This window comes from Schistocerca piceifrons, chromosome 2, assembly GCF_021461385.2.
Source record: "Schistocerca piceifrons isolate TAMUIC-IGC-003096 chromosome 2, iqSchPice1.1, whole genome shotgun sequence".
In the NCBI taxonomy this organism is placed as follows: domain Eukaryota; kingdom Metazoa; phylum Arthropoda; class Insecta; order Orthoptera; family Acrididae; genus Schistocerca; species Schistocerca piceifrons.
Window position 1 is genome coordinate 846,552,192 of NC_060139.1, and position 26,341 is coordinate 846,578,532.

Here is a 26,341-nt window from a genome sequence, read left to right on the forward strand (position 1 = left end):
TTTTTATTGATTAGCTTTACTAAAATATAAATAATACATAATTATAAGGACGCCACAGAGATGGTTGCATTACAGATTTGCATTGGGATGTGACTTACGTGAAATGCCGGTCTGGAGCACATGTTTTCGTAGTTTTCGTCCAACAAATGATGTTCGTAGTTTTCACCACATTCTTATCAGTTGTAACTTATCAAGCAATCCTGTGGCAAAAAAGGTGTGTCAAAGTAAATCTTTCATTCATTAATGTAATAAAATAAACTAATATTTCATGTGTTCTACTATGATGAGCCTTCTCCCAGAGCAGTCCAAGCATCCGCAGTTGTGACCAGAGGAAAGTAGTTTCGCCTGATCACAACAAATGGCGGCGATGATCGGCGTTTAACCGCCTAGTGATTCACACCATTTGCCTGCCTGTTGCACATGTCTTTCCTCTAAATTTTGTTGCTCTACTTCTAATCAGTTGTCTTACTGTGTGTCCTACAATATACCAACATGTCTGAGCGCCACTGGAAACTTCTCTAACTGAAGTTGCACAACTCGAGGCGCAGCAGATAGAATGCCTGCTGTTCAGTGTCGGCCAGTTGACGTCTTTACCGAACAAGCAGGCAGTACCCCCATCGACAGCTGCTCCACACTTTCACCCACACCACAACCAAGACGAAGAATGGTCGGACTACAGGGCGCAATCAGAGGCACACTTCGCCGCCTGGAAGATAACAGGTATGGAGTGCAATGCTTACATCTTGTACACCGTTTGTCCCGAGGTTTACAGGATCTGTGTTGTGTGCCGAAACTGTTCCGGAGAATGTCAAGTACGACGGCATTACGAAATTGCTAGATGAATATTTTGACAGTCAGATCTATGTACCAACAGCACGGTTTAAATTTTTTCGTCTGAAGCAGCTGCCTCCTCAGTCAAACAGTGGATAGCCGATCTCAAAGGTCTCACCAACACTGCAAGTCTAAATGTTAGTGTGGAATTAATTGTAGTGAAGTAATGTTGCGGGATGCCATTACACAGAATGTACCAGACACGCACTCGCGGTGCAGTTCTAAAACTGCCTGTCACTGCTCTAAATACAGTTCTGTCTGTAGTGGAATTTCAGACAACTGTGGACTCTACAAGAGGCTGATTCTGAGGCTCCATGAATTTCTTTTGGTCATAGTGCACCAAGTACACTCTCATGCACGTAATTGCACGTAATTGTGTTCAAATAGTAGAGAATAGAGCTCAGAAAAACTGTAAAATAGTAGGAAACAACAGAAGTAAAAACTTTCAATCTCGTAGCACACGGTGTTTGTTACAATGCGCTGGGAGTAAATCCCGTCCTCAGTGTTTTCCGACGCATGATGCGAAGGACTGTCCGTGCCGTAATGCTAATTGCTTTCAGTATAGACATGCGGGTTACATTCAACTTGTGTGTTTAGCCGGGAGACAGGGCAAAGGCGACAGCCGCCATCATGCGAGAGCACGGCAGCCGCGGATATGCTGTCACGTGTTCACAGTGCAGGCCATGTCACTCACTTAGGCGCGACGGGAACCAAGGACTTTCGCATCGCGAAAAGCTTTCGCTGCAATACCCCAGCAGTCAAACAAACTTGTTGTTCATTTACAAGTGGAACATAAAACAATTAAGTTACGGTTGGACACCGATGCTTCTGGTTCCCTGATAAATAAAGACACTTATGCCATATTCGGTAGCCTACAAGGGACACGAAATTACAGTCTTTGGTGTTTGTAGTTTTCCAGGAACTTTCCAAGGAGTGACAAAGTATGTTTCTTTTAATATGTTCAATACTATAAACAATGCAAATATTTTTTGGTTAGATTCACTTGATTGGTTCAATTTGTGCATTCAGAACAAAGTGTTAGAAATCTGTGCCTCACATTGACCTTTGTGAGTTGTATTAGGAACTATTTGAGCCAAGTATAGGGCAAAACACTTTGAAGTGCACATCACTGTGAAGGACAATGCACAGCCACGATATTTTCGCACGCGACCTGCCTCTCATACATTACATGAGCAAGCTGCACAGGAATTGCAAAGACGGTAAGACTATGGGGTTATCCAACCAGTTTCAGTAAGCCAATGCGCATAGCCTGGGTCCTCCTCAAAAAGCCTTCAGGTGGTTTACATTTACGTGCTGACATTAAGGCATCAGTAAACCAACTGTAGGCGATTTTTTCCTCTTCCACGCACGGAGAATTTGTACACAGACTGGTGTTGGGCAGGTACTTTTCAAAGACAGATTTGCAAGGCACATTTACAGTTACCGCTGGACGACAGTCCAAGCGATAGAGTTTGTCATAAACACCCAATTAGGGTTGTTCCAGTTTCAAAGAGAACCGTTTAGAAGCACTTCATCTCTGTAGTTTTTCAGCGGTTCCTGGAACTGTTAACAGTGAAAGTTTCTGCTTATACTGTCTGGACGATATTGTCGTCGCGCAGTACGCCTGCAAAGCATTTAGCAAATTTAGACTGTCTGTTCCAAGTTCTCTCTGCAGCTGGGTTAAAACGCAATATGGAAAAGTGCTCCTTCTTCCAGGAAGAACTGAACTACACACATAAAAAAAAAAAAATTGCATCACCTCCGTTCCGAGAGTTTCAGAACCCGTACAGAAAATTGGCATAAATATCAACATAAAAATCATTTCCGCCCTTTTTATTGATCATGAAAACCACACATTGCCTGTTCTACCACCATACAGCGAGACCTTCAGAGGTAGTGGTCAATACCGCTGTACGCACCGGTACCTCTAATACCCAGTAGCACGTCCTCTTGCATTGATGCATGGCTGTATTCGTCGTGGCGTACTATCCATAAGTTCATCAAGGGACTTTTGGTCCAGATTGTCCCACTCCTCAACGGCGATTCGGAGTAGATCCCTCAGAGTGGTTAATGGGTCACGACGTCCATAAACAGCCCTTTTAAATCTATCCCAGGCGTTTTCGATAGGCTTCATGTCTAGAGAACATGCTGGCCATTCTAGTCGAGCGATGTCGTGATTGTGAAGCAAGTCATTCACAAGATTTGCACGATGCGGGTCCGAATTGTCGTCCATGAAGACGAATGCCTCGCCAATATGCTGCCGATATGGTTGTACTATTGGTCGGTGGATGGCATTCACGTATCATGCAGCCGTTACGGCGCTTTCCATGACCACCAGCGGCGTACGTAGGCCCAATATAATGCCACCCCAAAACAGCAGGGAACCTCCACCTTGCTGCAGTCGCTGGACAGTGTGTCTAAGACGTCCAGCTCGACCAGACTGCCTCCAAACACGTCTCTGACGATTGTCTAGTTGAAGACATATGCGACATTAATCGGTGAAGAGAACGTGATGCCAATCCTGAGCGGTCCATTCGGCATGTTGTAGGGACATCTGTACCGCGCTGCATTGTGTCGTGGTTGCAAAGATGGACCTCGCCATGGACTTCGGGAGTGACGTTACGCATCATGCAGCCTGCTGCACATAGTTTGAGTCGTAACACCACGTCCTGTGAAGTATTATTCAGCATGGTGGCGTTGCTGTCAGGGTTCCTCCGAGCCATAATCCTTAGGTAGCGGTCTTTCACTGCAGTAGTAGCCCTTGGGCGGCCTGAGCGAGGCATGTCATCGACAGTCCCTGTCCCTCTGTATCTCCTCCATGTCCGAACAACATCGCTTTGGTTCACTCCGAGACGCCTGGACACTTCCTTTGTTGATAGTCCATCCCGGCACAAAGTAACAATTCGTACGCGATAGAACCTCGGTATTGACCGTCTAGGCATGGCTGAACGACAGACAACATGAGCCGTGTACCACCTTCCTGATGGAATGACTGGAATTCATCGGCTGTCGGACCTCCTCCGTCTAATAGGCGCTGCTCATGCATGGTTGTTTACATCTTTGGGCTGCTTTAGTGACATCTCTGAACAGTCAAAGGGACTGTGTTTGTGATACAATATGCACAGTCAACGTCTATCTTCAGGAGTTCTGGGAACTGGGGTGATGCAAAACGTTTTTTACTGTGTATATAATAATAATAGTAAGAGAAATAACGAAAATGAGCAGAGAGAGGTATATGGCGGAATTACTTACTTTTTAATGCAACGATCTCCTTCTTGTTATTCTCTCTGGAGGAGGTAGGCCAGTGACTTGTTGAGTTCGTGCCACGTCGATGTGCTCCATCACACCAGACAAAAGGAGGTCCAACACAATATTAATAAGAGTCCTATGACTTTTATTACCTCAGTGTATATTGCCTACTAATTCCTATAGCGTGAAACACGCCTCGAATTCTCTGAAATACTTTCCGGTTCACATTTCCGTTATGCCTGTCTGTAGATACAGGAAATTCAGTTTCTGCTACGCTTATGAGAGTATGTTTGTTTTTGGGGCTACAATTATTATCGTTCTCAACACTGCTTTTCATCACGGAGACCTGCTGTTGGAGTTCTGTGATGTCCTGATTTCGAGAAGTATCAATCTGTGCAGAGCCCTCTTTAGGTAGACATGCGCTGGCGGCGTTTAGATTTTGCTGTATGTCTTGCTTCCACTTGTGTCATTATTTTCTACTCTCTTTTCAACTGATTGGATGTGTTCACCTTTTTTTAACTCCACCATTTCAAGCGAAAAATCACGGCACACTTCACCTATCGCCCCTGCAGTTGCCTTTTTCTCTTGCTCAAGCTTCCCGACAATTGATGCAACAGTTTACGGTTGTATGGCCGGTTAATAACATCCAACGGGCACAGTATTTCGGCGACCAGAGATGTAGCCATTGTCAAGTGCGCAGTTCGTCTACGCACCTGACGATGACAATATGTCTGATAGCCGAATTATTGTGCTCGTTGGACATTTTGAACCAGCAGTACATCCGGGACTGTTCGATCAACAAATACGTAGGGAGAAATTGAAGAATCACTTCCTGGCATTTTCTTTCCGGAAATCTTTCATAACCGTCCTCGGTGACCGAGCGGTTCTAGGCGATTCAGTCCGGAAGCGCGCGACTGCTACGGTCGTAGTTTCGAATCCAGCCTCGGGAATGGATATGTGTGATGTCCTTAGGTTAGTTACGTTTAAGTCGTTCTGAGTCTATGGGACTGATGACCTCAGATGTTACGTCCCATAATGCTTAGAGCCATTTGAAATCTTTCATATCTCTGGCGAGGTGTTTGCGCAAATCTGCATATTGCGAATTCATGTATTTTTTGAAACATGCCTTCCTACGATCTGCATCATGCTACAACATTGTAAACAGCTGCTTCAAAACTTCGCTCTCCATTAGAATTTTGGGTCGATGTGAGTCCCCGTAATTTGTGTTCGTACTCTCGTTACTCTGCCCTGCACTACCTGCCAAGCTGGTTCCCCACTGTCACACTCATGGCGACTGTTGTCTCGTCTGATCTCATGTTGACTTTAGTTCTGGATTTCATAATCATTAACTACGTTCTGTCTGAAACTCAGCTACGCTAAGCGACCTGTTCGACACAAGAAACGCTCACTAATTTCGACCACAACAAGACAAAAATCAGATCAACATAATACTGATATGCAATACCGAGACGACACAAATGACGCAGAATATGAAACACAGGATATCACAACTGAATCAGTAATTCAGATGAGACAAACGTCCAAAGAACTTACAGCATACGTACATGCATTCTGCCTGCAACTCTTCTTCTACCTATTTGAGAACCCACTCCGTTAATATTGTTTAATACAAAACAACACTTTCGTCAATGTAGAGAAATAAATTTTTCAAAGCAACAAACTATGGGGAATCAATGACAGAAAGTGCTCCACGTTGGGCACCATTTTATGTAATGTTCGACTTTTGTCCTTTAGCAATTACAGTACCTTAAAATGCACTAGAGTGCGTTATTTACATATTAAAGAAAGGATTAGGAGCGCCAACCACAAGAACTTAAAGAGATTTCTTATATTTATTTTCGTACCCAGAAGTTTATTGGACCAAGGCTCTACAAATACAATTTACAAATTGCTATTACAAGTGAAGTGAAATAATAATTTGCTCGTTATAAGTAATAAGATTATCAGAGTTGATACCAGGGTTGAACGTCGTAACTGCAAAGAGACAGACGGAACTGGCTGGCGTGCTTGGATATTCAACTTTTCATGCTTTTACCGGCCGATGGTCAGAGTGCTGGGGGCAAAGTTGATGAAGGGCTGGAATTAGCTATCGGCATTTCATGGCGGCGTGAAGGCGGCGGTAGCGGGCTCCGGGATCATCTGGCCACATCTACCTTGATCCGTGGCGTGGATGCGACGGCCAGCGCATGTCTTTAGCAGCTGGCAGCGCTGGTGGTATTGGTGCTTAGACGCCAACCATAAAGCGTCACCTTTGCTACCTTGAAGACAAGTCTCTCTCCAAGGCGATAACTTCATGTTCTCTCCCTGGGCGTGTCCACACACCCGACTGGTCAGCTCATAGTCTTCTTCTGGCCATTCAATTATTGCTCAACATCTTTATTAGATATTTTTTACTGTCCACGATTCTCATATTCAGAATACCGCAGGGAATTTATTGCAGCCGACGTCCCTTTGACTGGAAAACTGTATGTTGTCGTTTTTTTCAAAAGACGGCGTATAAGCCGTTGACTGTAGAAATTATTTATTTCACAACTGCAATTTCGGCATTTGGGCAATTTGCTAGTGGTATTGGAAAGATTTCGCATCAGCACATGTCAGACTTCAAAATCCTCCGACATGTATACATGTCACCGTCAAAAACAGGCCTTTTCTGTGGTGTCACCGCCAGACACCACACTTGCTAGGTGGTAGTTTAAATCGGCCGCGGTCCATTTAGTACATGTCGGACCCGCGTGTCGCCACTGTGTGATCGCAGACCTAGCGCCACCACAAGGCAGGTCTCGTGATACGAACAAGCACTTGCCCCAGTTGTACGGACAACCTAGCTAGCGACTAGATGTACTAAGCCTTTCTCTCTCATTAGCCGAGAGACAGAATAGCCTTCAGCTAAGTTAATGGCTACCAACTAGCAAGGCGCCATTAGCCTTACAGTGATTGTAATGAAAGTCTCCAGTGTATAGTCAAGAGCGATGTACCACAATGATTGATTAAAGATAAGTATTAATCCAGCTACGTACTTTTCTTCATAGCATTAATTACGTAGCCTGTTCCAGTAATTCACGCCCGTCGGCGTGTGTGTACGCGTGCCTTTCCACCGGCTCCTACCAAGTGGCGTAACAGTCTTGTTACGTCACAACATTTTCATTATTTACATATCGGAGGAGTTTAAAGCCTGACATGTACTGAAGCGAAATATTTTGCAGTACCACTTGAAAGTGGCCCAAAGACTGAAACTGCAGTTGTGAATAGGTCACAAGAATGCTGACAGAAGATCACAAACAGCCATGCATTGAAATTCCCTGCCAATTTCTTCAAAGTTATAAAGATGAAAATGACAACCTTTTGGATTCCATAGTCATGACTTTCCACTTCTCACCTGAGACCAAACAACAGTCATGTGAGTGGCAGCATTCTGGTTCACTAAAGCCACTTTCTACAGTCAACGGCATGTATGATGTCCCTTAAAAATTTCTATGTGACTGTGTACACCGACCATGAGCATTTAATGTATGTTGTCAGAACAACTGACATCCTTTGTCTTGTGGATCTGTACACTTCTCACCTCCATCCCTGCATCTAGAAAGTCTTCTTATGTTCAGTCTGAAAATGCTTATATGGGTCTGGGCACCTTCCATCTGGGCACCTTCCATACTTCTCAACATAAGAGGAGCACACTAGGGCACTAAAGAAAAAAGCATTCGTTTAATTGGCAAAATATATTTCCTCTTATTATTTACTTATTACATTGCTTAATTATTATTACATTTGCTATTATTATTTAATATTTCAGGACGCATTGATTCTATATTTCTTTCCCAATGTATATGTTATCTATCCTCGTACCTGCTTTGAATTTCCTTAAAAATCTAATTTCTGCCGACTGTATTCTAATCAGCTGCTTTTGAGTCGACTTTCAGGCTACGCTTCCATAAACAATGTGGGTAAAGCTATTACATCACAAAATTTCATTTTAGTTTCTTTCCTAATTTCACTTTTAAAAGTTCTTTTCATCGTCCCTTATCCAGCCTGAAATTTGCTAACTTTATGCTCAATATCCTTGTCTTAAAAGTAAGTTATATGACAACCAAGATATTAAAAATTGGATACTTGTTCTAAAATGTTGTTTTATAACCAATTTTTTTATGTGACTGGATCCTTTTCTATAATATTCGTATTGTTAACTGCTATTTCCCCCCCATGAACCATGGACCTTGCCGTTGGTGGGGAGGCTTGCGTGCCTCAGCGATTCAGATAGCCGTACCGTAGGTGCAACCACAACGGAGGGGTATCTGTTGAGAGGCCAGACAAACGTGTGGTTCCTGAAGAGGGGCAGCAGCCTTTTCAGTAGTTGCAAGGGCAACAGTCTGGATGATTGACTGATCTGGCCTCGTAACAATTACCAAAACGGCCTTGCTGTGCTGGTACTGCGAACGGCTGAAAGCAAGGGGAAACTACAGCCATAATTTTTCCCGAAGGCATGCAGCTTTACTGTATGATTACATGATGATGGCGTCCTCTTGGGTAAAATATTCCGGAGGTAAAATAGTCCCCCATTCGGATCTCCGGGCGGGGACTACTCAAGAGGATGTCGTTATCAGGAGAAAGAAAACTGGCGTTCTACGGATCGGAGCGTGGAATGTAAGATCCCTTAATCGGGCAGGTAGGTTAGAAAATTTAAAAAGGGAAATGGATAGGTTGAAGTTAGATATAGTGGGAATTAGTGAAGTTCGGTGGCAGGAGGAACAAGACTTCTGGTCAGGTGACTACAGGGTTATAAACACAAAATCAAATAGGGGTAATGCAGGAGTAGGTTTAATAATGAATAGGAAAATAGGAATGCGGGTAAGCTACTACAAACAGCATAGTGAACGCATTATTGTGGCCAAGATAGATACGAAGCCCACACCTACTACAGTAGTACAAGTTTATATGCCAACTAGCTCTGCAGATGACGAAGAAATTGAAGAAATGTATGATGAAATAAAAGAAATTATTCAGATTGTGAAGGGAGACGAAAATTTAATAGTCATGGGTGACTGGAATTCGAGTGTAGGAAAAGGGAGAGAAGGAAACATAGTAGGTGAATATGGATTGGGGGACAGAAATGAAAGAGGAAGCCGCCTGGTAGAATTTTGCACAGAGCACAACATAATCATAACTAACACTTGGTTTAAGAATCATGAAAGAAGGTTGTATACATGGAAGAACCCTGGAGATACTAAAAGGTATCAGATAGATTATATAATGGTAAGACAGAGATTTAGGAACCAGGTTTTAAATTGTAAGACATTTCCAGGGGCAGATGTGGACTCTGACCACAATCTATTGGTTATGACCTGTAGATTAAAACTGAAGAAACTGCAAAAAGGTGGGAATGTAAGGAGATGGGACCTGGATAAACTAAAAGAACCGGAGGTTGTACAGAGATTCAGGGAGAGCATAAGGGAGCAATCGACAGGAATGGGGGAAATAAATACAGTAGAAGAAGAATGGGTAACTTTGAGGGATGAAGTAGTGAAGGCAGCAGAGGATCAAGTAGGTAAAAAGACAAGGGCTAGTAGAAATCCTTGGGTAACAGAAGAAATATTGAATTTAATTGATGAAAGGAGAAAATATAAAAATGCAGTAAGTGAAACAGGCAAAAAGGAATACAAACGTCTCAAAAATGAGATCGACAGGAAGTGCAAAATGGCTAAGCAGGGATGGCTAGAGGACAAATGTAAGGATGTAGAGGCCTATCTCACTAGGGGTAAGATAGATACCGCCTACAGGAAAATTAAAGAGACCTTTGGAGAAAAGAGAACCAGTTGTATGAATATCAAGAGCTCAGATGGAAACCCAGTTCTAAGCAAAGAAGGGAAAGCAGAAAGGTGGAAGGAGTATATAGAGGGTCTATACAAGGGCGATGTACTTGAGGACAATATTATGGAAATGGAAGAGGATGTAGATGAAGATGAAATGGGAGATATGATACTGCGTGAAGAGTTTGACAGAGCACTGAAAGACCTGAGTCGAAACAAGGCCCCCGGAGTAGACAATATTCCATTGGAACTACTGACGGCCGTGGGAGAGCCAGTCCTGACAAAACTCTACCATCTGGTGAGCAAGATGTATGAAACAGGCGAACTACCCTCAGACTTCAAGAAGAATATAATAATTCCAATCCCAAAGAAAGCAGGTGTTGACAGATGTGAAAATTACCGAACTATCAGTTTAATAAGTCACAGCTGCAAAATACTAACACGAATTCTTTACAGACGAATGGAAAAACTAGTAGAAGCCAACCTCGGGGAAGATCAGTTTGGATTCCGTAGAAATGTTGGAACACGTGAGGCAATACTGACTTTACGACTTATCTTAGAAGAAAGATTAAGGAAAGGCAAACCTACGTTTCTAGCATTTGTAGACTTAGAGAAAGCTTCTGACAATGTTGACTGGAATACTCTCTTTCAAATTATAAAGATGGCGGTGGTAAAATACAGGGAGCGAAAGGCTATTTACAATTTGTACAGAAACCAGATGGCAGTTATAAGAGTCGAGGGACATGAAAGGGAAGCAGTGGTTGGGAAGGGAGTAAGACAGGGTTGTAGCCTCTCCCCGATGTTGTTCAATCTGTATATTGAGCAAGCAGTAAAGGAAACAAAAGAAAAATTCGGAGTAGGTATTAAAATTCATGGAGAAGAAATAAAAACTTTGAGGTTCGCCGATGACATTGTAATTCTGTCAGAGACAGCAAAGGACTTGGAAGAGCAGTTGAATGGAATGGACAGTGTCTTGAAAGGAGGATATAAGATGAACATCAACAAAAGCAAAACAAGGATAATGGAATGTAGTCTAATTAAGTCGGGTGATGCTGAGGGAATTAGATTAGGAAATGAGGCACTTAAAGTAGTAGAGGAGTTTTGCTATTTGGGGAGCAAAATAACTGATGATGGTCGAAGTAGAGAGGATATAAAATGTAGGCTGGCAATGGCAAGGAAAGCGTTTCTGAAGAAGAGAAATTTATTAACATCCAGTATTGATTTAAGTGTCAGGAAGTCATTTCTGAAAGTATTCGTATGGAGTGTAGCCATGTATGGAAGTGAAACATGGACGATAAATAGTTTGGACAAGAAGAGAATAGAAGCTTTCGAAATGTGGTGCTACAGAAGAATGCTGAAGATTAGATGGGTAGATCACATAACTAATGAGGAAGTATTGAATAGGATTGGGGAGAAGAGAAGTTTGTGGCACAACTTGACCAGAAGAAGGGATCGGTTGGTAGGACATGTTCTGAGGCATCAAGGGATCACCAATTTAGTATTGGAGGGCAGCGTGGAGGGTAAAAATCGTAGAGGGAGACCAAGAGATGAATACACTAAGCAGATTCAGAAGGATGTAGGTTGCAGTAGGTACTGGGAGATGAAAAAGCTTGCACAGGATAGAGTAGCATGGAGAGCTGCATCAAACCAGTCTCAGGACTGAAGACCACAACAACAACACAACTGCTATTTCTAAATTATAAGATTCTCAAAGAGATTATTTAAAAGATATATAGATATCTGTAACTGTGTCCCATTCACTTGACTCATTATTATATCATCTGCAAATCGAAGAGTGTCTGAACAAAGACTGTTTGATAATTTAATTTGTGGATTGGCTACCAGTTACCATTTCTTTAAAATGTCATCAGTGTAAGTATATTAAAAGGAGTGGGTGAGAAGCTAAACAGTTTTAACTCCTGTATTTTCTGAAGTCTGTCCAATTCTTTTATTTCCTATGTCAGTGATCAAATCAGAATTTCCATACAAACTCCTGATTACCAAAATCGGGTGTGGTGGATAGCCATAATTTTCTAGTATTTGCCATAGCTCTGTTCTATTTGCTCTGTTGAAAACTACTGAAGTGAAATGTATTTCCAAATTCTTTTCTTTTCTTTGTTCTGTTATTTGTCTGAGACATTAGCCAAGCACGATATCCCGCTCCTAACCCTCCTCGTTCTTCTCCTAACAGACAATCAGCAACAGCATTTGTTCTGTTATTTTTTTGGTACATATTTGATATCCTGTACTCATGACACTAATTCCTCTTTGATTTTTGAAATTTTTGCGATCTCTTATTTTGAATAGATTTTCAGCTACAGCTGTTGTCTAGAAAGAGGTATTTGGAAATTTTCACAGCAATCATTGAGTGTATGTCAAATTATTATTTCACATATTAACCGCTATGTTTAGAAAGTTCCATACCTCTCCATCCAATCCAGGTGGCTTCCTACTTTTTATAATACAGTACCTAATTCTTGTCATGTTATAGAGTCTAGATCTGGGAATTCATTTCCAAAGCAGTCACCTATTTCTGTTTCGTTCACTCATTACAGTATAATTTCTCCTTTCATTCCTATATTCCTCTTATATCCTAAAACTTCATTTGCAGATCTATATATTGCCCGTATTATATTTTCACATTCTCTGTTTCCGTCTTCATCAGTGAGTGTTTCCGTTAGCCACGTTATAAGTCTATTTTCTCACACTTCCGTCTTGTAGGAGATATGCATTATGCACTTCTTTATTTTCTCGTTTGTGTTTGGGTTTCTACAGTCAACGCCGATTATGGAATCCTGTAAAAAATTCTACGTGGCTGTGAACACCGGACATGAGAATTTATTGCATGGTAACGTGTGTTGTCCTCCGCTTGGCGATTATTCTAATTTTTTAATTATTCTAAATTTTGTAATTTAAAATAGTTGTCTGAATACGGATATTTTGAAATTTAAAATAGTTGTCTGAATACGGATCACTACCTCTGTATACCCTAACATCCTTTACCATGGAACGTAACTTATTATTGACAATTATATAATCGATTAATCATCTTTAACTTCTATTATACTAAACAAACTCATGAATAACTTTCCTGTGAAGGCAGGTGTTTTTTAATTTCTTCTGGTTAAAAGTTGCAAATTGTGTAAGTTACCCCCCTCCTATTTCCATTCATTGTTATTTCTCTGAAAGTCCCCACAATATTTAGAATAGGTATATTACCTAGTCAGGCATTTAAATCTTCACTGATATGCTCTCTCCTGATATATTTATAGTATTTTATAGAACTATTTTGTTTTGTCTTTTTCCGCTTTTTCAGGAGCATACACGTCTGTCACTGTCATATGTCCTCGTTTAATCGTGATATTATCAATTTTTTTATTTATATGTGATTAACTTTCTAATTTCTTCCACTTTTGATCTATTAACATGGCTATCTTCCACTTTTGATCTATTAACATGGCTACTCCACACGGAGCTCTTTGTTTCTGTTTTACTCCACTATATATAATTGTTTATGGGTTCAAATCTGTCGTTCCTATTATTTTATTTTATTTTTGGTTTAAGTTACAGTAGCTATATTTATATCTTTCGTTTTAGTTCTTCTTCCGACTGTAGGTGTGTTTTCTGCTTTATTCTGTTGGCGAACGATCTTTTTTTTCTAAGTGCGTGAAACCTGAAATTAGAGAACAAAACGGCAACTTCAGTTATTACAAAAAGACTCATACAAAACGGGTCTTCTTCTCCAGCTATAGGATCTTTGAAACCATTACGGTCAAAATTGCGCATATGGGAATCGTTTCTAAGTTAAGCACTTTCAACTATGGAACGTGGCTTAAATAAGTTACATTTTATAGCAAAAAGTTAAGCTGATAGGAACTATTCAAACTGACGTCTACCATCCTCAGTGCTTTGAGACAGACACGTCACGATTACAGAACTGAACTCATAGCTTCCGCACTGTATATTTAGAACTGCGCATTTCAGACACTAGTTATTGGGTGTCTACGGATGAATGTTCTCGCATACGATACAATACCATTTCCTCAAGTTGTACTGTGCGAATGTTTCTTCGTCGAGAACCTGATCAGCCATGTAGCTTGAACGGTCCCTAACTTTCCATCCGTTACGAAGAATTGCTTCCAGTTAAGGTAAAGACTCTTTGGAAATACGTTCTCCGTGTATTCGTTTGGCTTCCTGAGCATTTCATTCTGCTGCAAGATTCATTAAATGTATTTCTGCTAGTTCCAGGAACAAGTATGAGTAATGGTCCAGCTTTGACAACCCGCCGTTAACCGTATCTTCCATCGTGGGCACGTCACACGACTGGGTAGTGTTTACTAACGTCGCGCCTCAAACATCAACGTGGCAGGGAGTTTATTATGAATGTCACACGGGTGATTACTGTTTACTAGTGTCGTGAACCAAACATTAATGAAGGAGGCAGTTTATTAGGAAACTTAGGTAATTTACATACGTAACTACCACGAATTAATTATTCAAGACTTCGTACTAACGGAAATGTTCGTTTCTGACCACTAGTGCGCTAAAGCTTCAGAGCACCTTCTACGCTTGTTAGTGGCTAAAAACTAATTATCGTATTTGCAGAATGATGTATGCAGACACATTACTGCCATGCAATTTTTTCTTTGGGAGGATAAGACTTCTATTTATTGTAAGAGACGTTAATATCTCTGCTATTTCCCTTCCGTTTTGGTCAACGAGGGAGATAAAGGACAACTTCAGTTCCTTTCCATTTCCTCTTTATCACTGCTAATCTTTGATCACCATGTCTCTACAGTATTTACTTTCTTCAGGTCATTTGACACCTGTTCCCATACTGCGATTGCCTTAGAACACTTCTAAATTTAATACCTTCCTTCTGAAAAGTTATCTGTCCGTGGTAATAAAACTACTCTTCATTGTGTATTTCTAAACCTCTTTTAAATTCTAGGATCCAGTTTGTTTCGGATTTCATTTCCAAGAGAGTCGAGTGCTTGGAGATACGTTTCATCAATGTATTGTCATTCACCCCGTATAAGTGTTTGCAAAATTGCTGCCTTCTTTTCCTTATTGTTTCTGTAACTGTTTCTATGTGTTGATATATTTAATCATTGTTTCTTGATTTCCAAGTTTCTGCTCTTCTTATTTAACCAAAATTTTTCCTTATAATTCTCCTCTCTAGTATTTCTAGTTTGTCTCATTTATAATTCAGTGCTACGCATTTTCTTGCGTAGAGGTTTTCTAGTCTTACGATCGCACTGTTTCTGCGTTTCTTGATATGCACTTTTTATGGCAAGTGTTTTTGTTTTTCTATATGCTCTTTCCATTTGTTGAGCATTTTCCTTTATGGCAGGTACTTTACGTCAGTTTCTTGAATTATTTGTTCTAGATACTTGAATCTTCTGGGCTTTCCTGTTTAACCAGTAGCTGTCTGCAAAAAACTGCATTTATAACGTTAGTGATATAGTTATTTTTCTCTGTAGATATTCTTAATCATGCGCTACTGGCTTTCATGCACTACAGGCTATTAAAGTTATTTTTCTCTGCAGATATTCTTAATCATGAACTACTGGCTATCTGTTCTAAGACATTGACACATATTTCCGTATCTGCTAGGTTTTCAAATAATATAGAAATATCCACAGCAAATGTCAGGCAATTTACTTCAATACACACTTTCCATCTTTCTAGTTTTAATGATGATACTTCATATTTTTTAGATTTTTCATTCGAAATTCTTAGTATTTTTTCTAGTCTACAGTGGAAAGGTGCTGGAGATAAGTTATCACCTTGCCATACACCTGTAACTATATTAAAGTGCGTGGAAACTCCACTCATGAGTTTTTACTTTTGAGATTAAGTTCAAAAGCATTTCACGTATTAGCTTTACCAATTTAGCTTGACACTTTCCTGTTTGAATACAGATATAATTATCTGCGTTTTTTTTTTAAATTCAGAGAGGCTACAAAAATCAAGATTCCTTGTGGAATTCCGTAAAGGACTACGAAGTAATCTCCAGTTAGGATTTCTGCCTGACACCCACCAAACAGAATTCCTACACAAGTGTCCGAGTTCACCGCTGCTGATCGTGCCAGACACTCAGCTGCTGCTCCAGGAGTCCCACCTCAAGGTAAGGACTCAGTTGCCGTATTCTGCTCAACCACATGCAATGTGACCAATTTTTTCAAAAATGTAAACTAGTTGGACAGATTACTTCCTACGTGAAAATTAACACAACCAGCCATGAAAGCTCAGCGTAGCCGTACGGTTTTCATCTGTTCAGCAGTGACAGAGTGTGTCCACAACGACAACCTCCTCTACAACGTTGCCCATTATAGAGTATAATGGCAGGAAGCGTGGCGCTACTTTGTCCAATTCACAGATGTATCAGGTGTAGGCTAGTGATCTATGGATGCCGGAAAGGTAACTCAGCACGTTCGGTCAGAGGGCTGGCTGTCCTTTGTATTTAAAAAAAAAAAAAAAAAAAAAAAAAAAAAAAAAAAAAACCGAATGTAATATTCAGCGAAGAACTTGAAGTGGTTGAAGTGGTGTCCTGTGACGTCCACCCATACCAAATATCAACCGAGCGAGGAGGTGCAGTGGTTGGCACCGTGGATTCGCATTCGGGAGGACGACGGTTCAATCCCACGCCCGGCCATTCTGATGTAGGTTTTCCGTGCTTTTCCTAAATCGCTCCAGGCAAATGCCGGGATCGTTCCTTTGAAAGGGCACGGCCGACTTCCTTCCCTGTTCTTCCCTAATCCGATGAGACCAATGGCCTCGCTGTTTGGTCTCTTCCCCCAAACAAACCAACCCATACCAAATGTCGAGAACAATACCGGACAAAATGGAACGATAAGAAAAAGGCATCGTCTTTGACTAGTAATCAAAACGTCCTCAGTCCCGGGGTCGAACACCACCACTGCTTAAATGTTTAATAAAAATCGCGGAGGTGCAGACGGAGGTTCAGGACACCCTATTGTCCTTGGGGTGGGATCAACTGCATGAGGATGCAGAAGGAAGGAAAGCATTGCATTAAATACACAAGATGTGCGTCCACAGGTCATGTGGCCTGTAATTGAAAAGTGTCATGATGATCTCCCCTTTGGCAAAAGATTCCGAACTTGATCCCCATTCGGATGACGATGAGAAAAAGATTGAATAACCAACGAAAAGATAACGCTCCACGCGTCGGGGCGTGGAATGTCAGGAGGTTGAACATTTTAGAATCCAGGGCCCAATCTATGTATAGTGGAGGTCACGGAAGTGAAATGCAAACATGGTTTTATGGTCATATGGGTGTAGGGTAACAAAACGAGCAGCAGAAAATGGTATACTGGGAGTAGGATTCGTTATGAATAGGAAGGTAGGGCAGAGAATGACTGACTGTGAACACTTCAGTAGTAGAATTGTTCTCACCACAATCGACAGCAAACCAACACCGACAACAATAGCTCAAGTATACTTTACGACGTCGTAAGCAGAAGAAGAGGAGATAGACAAAGTATCTGAGGATATTGAATCCAAAGCGACACAAAAACCTAATAGTCATGGCGGATTCGTATGCGGTTGTATGGGAAGGAACGGAAGAGAGGATTATTGTAGAATAAGAGAGGTAGTAGGAATAAGAGAGGAGAAAGACTAATTAAGTTCTGCAATAAACTAAGGTTAGTATTAGCGAATACGCTCTACACTGTTCAACAGTCACAACAGGAGGACGTATACTTGGAGATACGGGAAAATTTCAACCAGATTACATCATACTCAGGCAGAGATTTCGAAATTAGATACTGGATTGTAAGTTGCACCTAGGAGCAGACATACACTCAAATCACAATTTAGTAGCGATGAAGCCGAGACTGAAGTTTAATATACTAGTGAGGAAGAATCAGTGGGCAAAGAAGTGGTATACGTAAATACTAAGTGATGGAAAGATACGCTTGAAGTTTTTTGGGGCTATAGATACTATTACAATGAATAGGCCACTAGGCAGTACAGTTGAAGAGGAACGGACAGCTCTGCAAAGGGCAATCACAGACGTTGGGAAGAAAAACATACGTACAAGAAAAGTAACTGTGAAGAAACCATTGTTAACAGAGAAATACTTCAATTGTTCGATGAGAGAAGGAAGTACAAAAGTATTCAGGGAAATTAAGAATACAGAAATACACTCCTGGAAATGGAAAAAAGAACACATTGACACCGGTGTGTCAGACCCACCATACTTGCTCCGGACACTGCGAGAGGGCTGTACAAGCAATGATCACACGCACGGCACAGCGGACACACCAGGAACCGCGGTGTTGGCCGTCGAATGGCGCTAGCTGCGCAGCATTTGTGCACCGCCGCCGTCAGTGTCAGCCAGTTTGCCGTGGCATACGGAGCTCCATCGCAGTCTTTAACACTGGTAGCATGCCGCGACAGCGTGGACATGAACCGTATGTGCAGTTGACGGACTTTGAGCGAGGGCGTATAGTGGGCATGCGGGAGGACGGGTGGACGTACCGCCGAATAGCTCAACACGTGGGGCGTGAGGTCTCCACAGTATATCGATTTTGTCGCCAGTGGTCGGCGGAAGGTGCACGTGCCCGTCGACCTGGGACCGGACCGCAGCGACGCACGGATGCACGCCAAGACCGTAGGATCCTACGCAGTGCCGTAGGGGACCGCACCGCCACTTCCCAGCAAATTAGGGACACTGTTGCTCCTGGGGTATCGGCGAGGACCATTCGCAACCGTCTCCATGAAGCTGGGCTACGGTCCCGCACACCGTTAGGCCGTCTTCCGCTCACGCCCCAACATCGTGCAGCCCGCCTCCAGTGGTGTCGCGACAGGCGTGAATGGAGGGACGAATGGAGACGTGTCGTCTTCAGCGATGAGAGTCGTTTCTGCCTTTGTGCCAATGATGGTCGTATGCGTGTTTGGCGCCGTGCAGGTGAGCGCCACAATCAGGACTGCATACGACCGAGGCACACAGGGCCAACACCCGGCATCATGGTGTGGGGAGCGATCTCCTACACTGGCCGTACACCACTGGTGATCGTCGAGGGGACACTGAATTGTGCACGGTACATCCAAACCGTCATCGAACCCATCGTTCTACCATTCCTAGACCGGCAAGGGAACTTGCTGTTCCAACAGGACAATGCACGTCCGCATGTATCCCGTGCCACCCAACGTGCTCTAGAAGGTGTAAGTCAACTACCCTGGCCAGCAAGATCTCCGGATCTGTCCCCCATTGAGCATGTTTGGGACTGGATGAAGCGTCGTCTCACGCGGTCTGCACGTCCAGCACGAACGCTGGTCCAACTGAGGCGCCAGGTGGAAATGGCATGGCAAGCCGTTCCACAGGACTACATCCAGCATCTCTACGATCGTCTCCATGGGAGAATAGCAGCCTGCATTGCTGCGAAAGGTGGATATACACTGTACTAGTGCCGACATTGTGCATGCTCTGTTGCCTGTGTCTATGTGCCTGTGGTCCTGTCAGTGTGATCATGTGATGTATCTGACCCCAGGAATGTGTCAATAAAGTTTCCCCTTCCTGGGACAATGAATTCACGGTGTTCTTATTTCAATTTCCAGAAGTGTACTTAGAAATGAAATAAATAGGAAACACAGTGAAGCTAAGTAGAAGCGACTGCATGAGAAATGTGAAAAAATCGAAAAAGTAATGATTGTAGGAAGGACTGACTCATCACGTAGAAAAGTCCAAACAACTTTCGGTGAAATTAAAGGCAAGGGCGGTAACATTAAGAATGCAACGGGAATTCGTCTGTTAAATGCAAAAGAGAGAGCGGATAGGTGGGAAGAGTACAAGAGGATCTCCATTAGGGCGAAGACTTGTCTAGTGGCGTGATAGAAGAAGAACAGTAGTCTATAGGGAAAAGATAGGGAATCCAGTATAAGAACGAGATTCAGTGAGACTGGAGACGTAACATCAGACTTTCGGAAGAAAACATCATCAACACAATTCAGGAAACTCCAAGACCCCACAAGTGCGCGAATTATCGGACAATCAGCTTAACAGCTCATACACCCATGTTGCTGACAAGAATTATATACAGAAAAATGGAAAATTGAGAATCTGTAGGATCGCTATCAGTTTGGCGTTAGATAAGATAAAGGCACCAGAGAGCCAGTTCCGACATTGCGGTTGATAATGGAAGCAAGACCGAAGAGCAATCAAGACACATTTACAGGATTTGTTTACCTGGAAAAGCGTTCGACAACGAAAAATAGGAGTAACCTATGAGTAAAGATGGATGGTAGAAAATCTGTACAAGAAGGAAAAGGGAACAGTAAAAGTGGAAGACCAAAAAGGAAGTGCTCTGATTCAAAATGGTGTAAGAATGGGATGTAGTGTTTCAACGCTCATGTTCAGTCTGTATATCGAAGAACCAAAAACGGAAATAAAAGGAATATTCAGGAGTAGGATTAAAATTGCAAGTTGAAAGCTATGAATGATAGTATTCGGTGATGACATTCCTATCCTCAGCGAAAGTGAAGAACAATCGAAGGGTGTGTTGAATGGAATGAACAGTCTGATGAGTACAGAACATGGATTTACAATAAACGGAAGGAAGACGAAAGTAATGAAATACGGAGAAATAACAACAGTTCGAGTCTCGGTCCGGCACACAGTTTTAATCTGCCAGGAAGTTTCATATCGGCGCACACTCCGCTGTAAAGTGAAAATTTCATTCTAGAAACATCCCCCAGGCTGTGGCTAAGCCATGTCTCCGCAACATCCTTTCTTCTAGGAGTGCTAGTTCTGCAAGGTTCGCAGGAGAGCTTCTGTGAAGTCTGGAAGGTCGGAGATGAGGTACTGGCGGAATGAAAGCTGTGAGGGCGGGGCGTGAGTCGTGCTTGGGTAGCTCAGATGGTAGAGCACTTGCCCGCGAAAGGCAAAGGTCCCGAGTTCGAGTCTCAGGCTGGCACACAGTTTTAATCTGCCAGGAAGTTTCACAACAGAAAGGAACTTAATTTCAGACTTGGGCCTCACGAAGTAGGTGAAGTTAAGGAATTCTGCTAGCTAGCCAGCAAAATAACCCATAATGGATGGAGCAAGGAGGACAGAAAAAGCAGACCAGCAGTGGTAAAGAGAGCATTCCTGGTGAAGAGAAATCTACTGATGTCGAACATAGGCCTGAATCTGAGGAAGAAATTTCGAAAAATATACTTTTGGAGCATAGCATTGTATGCTAGTAAAACATGGACTGTGAAGAAACCGGAACAGAAGAGAATCGAAGCATTTAACAAGTGGTGCTACAAAAGAATGTTGAAAGTTAGGTGGACTGATAAGGTTCTCTGCAGAATCGGTGAGGAAAGAAGTACATGGAAAACACTGACAAGATGAAGAGACTGCATAGTTGGACATCTGTTAAGACATCGGGGAATAACTTCCATGGGCTAGAGGGAACTGTAGCGTGTTAAACTGTAGAGGAAAACAGAGTTTGGAATGTATCCACCAAATAATTGAGGTCGTAGGTTGCAAGTGCTACTCTGAGATGAAAAGGCTGGCACAGGAGACGAATTCGTGGTGGGTCGCATGAGATCAGTTAAAAGAAAGATGACTAAAAAAAAAAAACTAGTAATTAAGTTATAATTATGACACTTAAAATATCAACAGTGTCTTCCCTATGCTTTTACTCATTCTCTAAACATTTACTTTCAATGAAGTGATGGGTGGCTAGACAGAGTCCTTGGTTGTGGAACGCTGCTTTTGGACTGTTCAGGTAAGCCCTGTTTCTGGCTAACCACAAGCGCTGGAATGATGATGCGGAACACAACACCAGAGAAGGTAGTGAGGAAACGTCGGCCAATAGTGCACGGAATTGGACTGTCCCTCGTCAGGAGTGAACGTAAACAACAACGGCAGCAGATTTTACACTACTCATGGCCTATACCTCAGTAGTCTGGGAAAACGCTTTGTAGTAAATGAACTGCTTAGCGCAATAGAAAAGAAGACTCAACAACTAAATTGAAGATCATTATTCTCAAATAAGCATCAGTAGTCTGTTTCCAAGACTTCTTTACACCAAACAGTAAGAATAGAGACAATCTGAGAAGTAATAGTCTGTCGAACAACTCCAGAAACCGTGTTTTTACCAGTAGTGTTAAAAACATTTCAAGTCCATTGCGTGATGCTATACCATCAAAGTACAACAACGACCCACTATCAGTAACAATAAACTGTGTGTGTTGTACCAAAATATCAGAGGTCTCAGAAGGAAACTGGGACTACTGCATTTTAACAGTAATGATGCTAGATCTTTAAGCCATGCACAGGTATTATGTTTCCCAGAACACCATGTTACCAGTGGATCTGAAATGCTTCAAACCGTATGGATACACACTGGCAGCGAGTCATTGTGGATCTATTAAGGAGAAAGGAAGAACTATAATTTACGTAAAAAATGATGTAAAATTTAACTGCCACACAAGTTATTATTACGTAGATTTATACTTTGAAGCCTGTAAAACGGAAATTACTACTAATCATATATCAGTTACAGTATTGGCACTGTACAGGGCTCCTGCAGAGCAAATATGTATTTTTCTAAACTATATAGAACACCTTTGGAACGGTATATATTCAAAAAACAACGATTTAATATTCTTGGGGAATTTTAATATCAACTGCTTAACAAAAAACAACAAAAGGGAGAACTTGATCACCTTATGGAATCATTTAACCTGATGGTAGTTAGCTTTCCCAATACAGTAACATGTACCTGTAACAACATAATTAACAATATTCTTCTGGACAGAGGCAGGAGCAACTGTACCACTGCAATGAAAATCATCAAGGGAATGTCAGATCTTGATGGTCAACTGCTTACAGTAAATGATATTAACCTGTGTCATAAAACTAATCAGTCCTTTAAATCTTACAGGCCAATCAATAATGACAGGCTAGGAATCTTCACACTTTCCTTGCAGCAGATCGACTGGAGCCCTACATTATATGGAAAGAAATATTAAACAGAAATTCAACCTGTTATTTAACGAATTTGTATCACTGTTTGAAGCAGTATTAAAAAAAACTTAACAAACAATCCGCATGTTGGTAAAAGGAATTTTCTGCAGAACAAAAAGAAATTTATACGAATCCCTGAGGCTTTCTGATGATCCATTTAAAAAGGAGAATTACAGAGTGTACTGTAATATTTTAAAAAGAATTGCAAAGAATCCAGAACTATTTACATCGCATCCGGAATTGACAACAAAGCAAAAACAACGCAGAGCAAAACCGTTTGCCAAGCTATAAAAATGTGGAGTGCAAAAAAATTAGAATATATGTCTGATACAGAAGTAAGTCAGAGTGGATAGAAATAAATCAGAGTGGAAATATAGTAAGAAACATTGAGAAAATTGCTAATACATTCAATAGACATTTTTAAGAGCTGCTGCGAAAATTGGCTGTAAACGCTCAGTGAGTGACGCATTAGCATTTCTGTATGAAGCTGATAGTGCCAGAGTTGGTCAGATGCATGTAGTTCCCATCACAATTAGTGAAATCAAGCAGACAGTCAAAAAAATGATAGCAAAACTTTCTTCTGGGGTTCAACAAGGATCTTTAGACACTTTTATGGTTCTATAAGTACAGCCTTGTGTCACATTTTTGATTAATTCCTAATTCAGGGTATTGTCCTACTTATATTAAAATATACCTGTGTGAAACCACTTTTTAAAAAAGGTGAGAAACAGATGTATCTTCGAGTGAAACTGAAACTATATACGGCATTCCCCAAGTAAATCTTATACGCCCTCCGCCCCTCCTTGTGTACAGAAAAGATTCAGCAAACAATCTGAGCAGGCCTCTTACATTGTTTGCATATGACGCAGTCATTTACCCTTACAGAATCAGCAAATGATCATATCCAACTGCAATATTCAACATACCTGCATGGTGTAAAAAGTGGCAATTGGTTGTAAATAATGCAAAGTGTAAAGACATCTACATGATTACTAAAAGAAATCAGATAAATTTCGGTTATACTATCAATGACACAAAAGTAAATGCTATATATTCTACATAATACTTCGGGATTACAACTACGAGTAACTTAAACTGGAACGATCACATAGATAACGTCGTGGGTAAAGCAAATGATAGACTGCGATTTATTGGAAGAACACTTAGAAAGCGCAACACATCTACTAAAGAGCCTGCTTACACCACTCTTGTCTGCCCTCGTCTGGAGTACGAGGTGTGGTGTGCGATCCGCATCAGATGGGAATAACGGAGAACATCGAAAAAGTTCAAAGAAGGGCAGCTCGTTTTGTATTGTCTTGAAATAGGGGAGAGAGTGCCACGGACTTAATACATGATCTGGCGTGGCAATCATTAAAACAAAGGCGGTTTTCGCTTCGGAGGATCTTCTCGTGAAATTTCAATCACCAACTTTCACCTCCGATTGCGAAAATGTCCTATTGGCGCCCACCTACACAAGGAGAAATGATCATCACAATAGAATAAGAGAAATCAGTGCTCGCACAAGAAGATTTAAGAGCTCTTTTTGTCCCCGTGCCGTTCGAGAATGGGACAGTAGACAAATAGTTTTAAAGTGATTCGATGAAACCTCTGTGACGCACATAATTGTGAATTGCAGAGTAATCATGTAGATGTAGATATAGATGTAGATCGAATTACCGCCCAGTATCCTTGCCAACATGTTTCTTCAAAGTCCTAGAGTAACTGATTTTGGAGAATTGTGGATCACCTGAACATTGTCTCTCAATATCAGTTTGGTTTCCGGCAAGGAATATCAATTCATAACGCTGTTTTCTTCTTCACTGATCAAATTCTGCAGTCTGTTAACTGGAAATTGGCACCAATCGGTATCCTACTCATGGCTTTAGACTGTGTCAACTACGAAATATTATTAAATAAAACAGACTTCTGTGGGTTAATGGAATAATGGCGACGTGCATTAAACCTTATCTTGCAGATAGGAAGCAGGGGCGGCCGCGGTGGTCTCGCGGTTCTAAGCGCGCAGTCAGGAACCGTGTGACTGCTACGGTCGCAGGTTCGAATCCTGCCTCGGGCATGGATGTGTGTGATGTCCTTACGTTAGTTAGGTTTAAGTAGTTCTAAGTTCTAGGGGGCTGATGACCGCAGCAGTTGAGTCCCATAGTGCTCAGAGCCAACCATTTTGAAGCAGAGGGTAACAATTACTGAGAATAATGGAATTCCAGCTTCAGGCAAATGGAGCCCTGTCAACACTAAAGTTACACAAGCCTCGGTGCTGGGGCCTTACTATTCCTCATGTTTTTAATTTACCTCTCACACTGTACCACTTCAGTGGGGAATTTCACCTTCTTTGCTGATAATACGACTTTCTTAATAGATAAAACAACAGGGAAAAACCCCGAAACCTCTACTAACAGCTCTTTTAATGACATTCTCTAGCGGTTTAACTGCAATCGACTCTTTGAATGACCGGCTGGGTGGCCGACCGGTTCTAGGCGCTACAGTCTAGAACCGCGCGACCGCTACGGTCGCAGGCTCGAATCCTGCCTCGGGCATGGATGTGTGTGATGTCCTTACGTTAGTTGGGTTTAAGTAGTTCTATGTTCTAGGGGACTGATGACCTCAGAGCCATTTGAACTATTTTTTCTCTTTGAATGTCAATAAAATTCATTGTGTACAATCTCATGTGACGCAGAAAGAAGAAGAGGATATAAATATAAAATGTAATGAACAACGTATACGGCAAGTGAGCTTTACTAAGTTCTTGGGTGTGTACGTCGATAGCTACCTAAACCGGTCCAACCACATCATAGATCTGAAAAAAAAAACTTCATTCTTTAGCTTTTGATTTACGTATAATTGTATGATCTAAACATAAGGATACCGTTAGGGCTGTTAACTTTGGAAACTTCCATACAGTGTTATCCTACGGCACCATCTTCAAAAATTTTTCATCGACCAGAAGAGATCTATACGCTTCATAAGTGATGTGCATACAAAACAATCGTGAAGAAATCTGTTCCAGAACCCCCAGGCTTTTACAATGACATCTCAGTATATTTTTCTCTCTTGCATTATTCATTAATAAAAATCACTCTCTCTTCAACATCAATAGCGAATATCATAGCTACAGTGCAAGGTCAAAAGAGGGCTTACTCAGTGAACAGTCAAATTTTACCCCTGTATAGAAAGAAGTAAACTATTCGGGCCTCAAAGTTTACAATGCTGTACCTAGAAACATCAAAATTGTTTGTCTCGAAACATCAAAATTCACAAGTGAATTGAAAGAGTACCTTATAGTAAATTCATTGTATTCAATAAGTGAGTTTTTAGTGTAAATGAGCCAGTATTTATGTAACATTTTATTGTATAGATGGGTGAGACATTTAATGCAAGCATTAATTTTAAATATTACGAATATGAATGACTCATAATGTGTGTATAAATACTGTTATTTCTT

General features: G+C 41.5%; 1 protein-coding gene across 1 annotated transcript in view; it reads left to right on the forward strand.

Annotated features, from left to right (window-relative positions):
• Positions 1–26,341, forward strand: part of LOC124775923 (glutamate receptor ionotropic, kainate glr-3-like) — a 144,783-nt gene that overhangs the window by 24,799 nt on the left and 93,643 nt on the right. Inside the window, exon 2 of the mRNA XM_047250768.1 lies at positions 15,860–16,032. Coding sequence (XP_047106724.1) covers positions 15,860–16,032 — 173 coding nt within the window. The remainder of the gene's footprint in view (positions 1–15,859; positions 16,033–26,341) is intronic.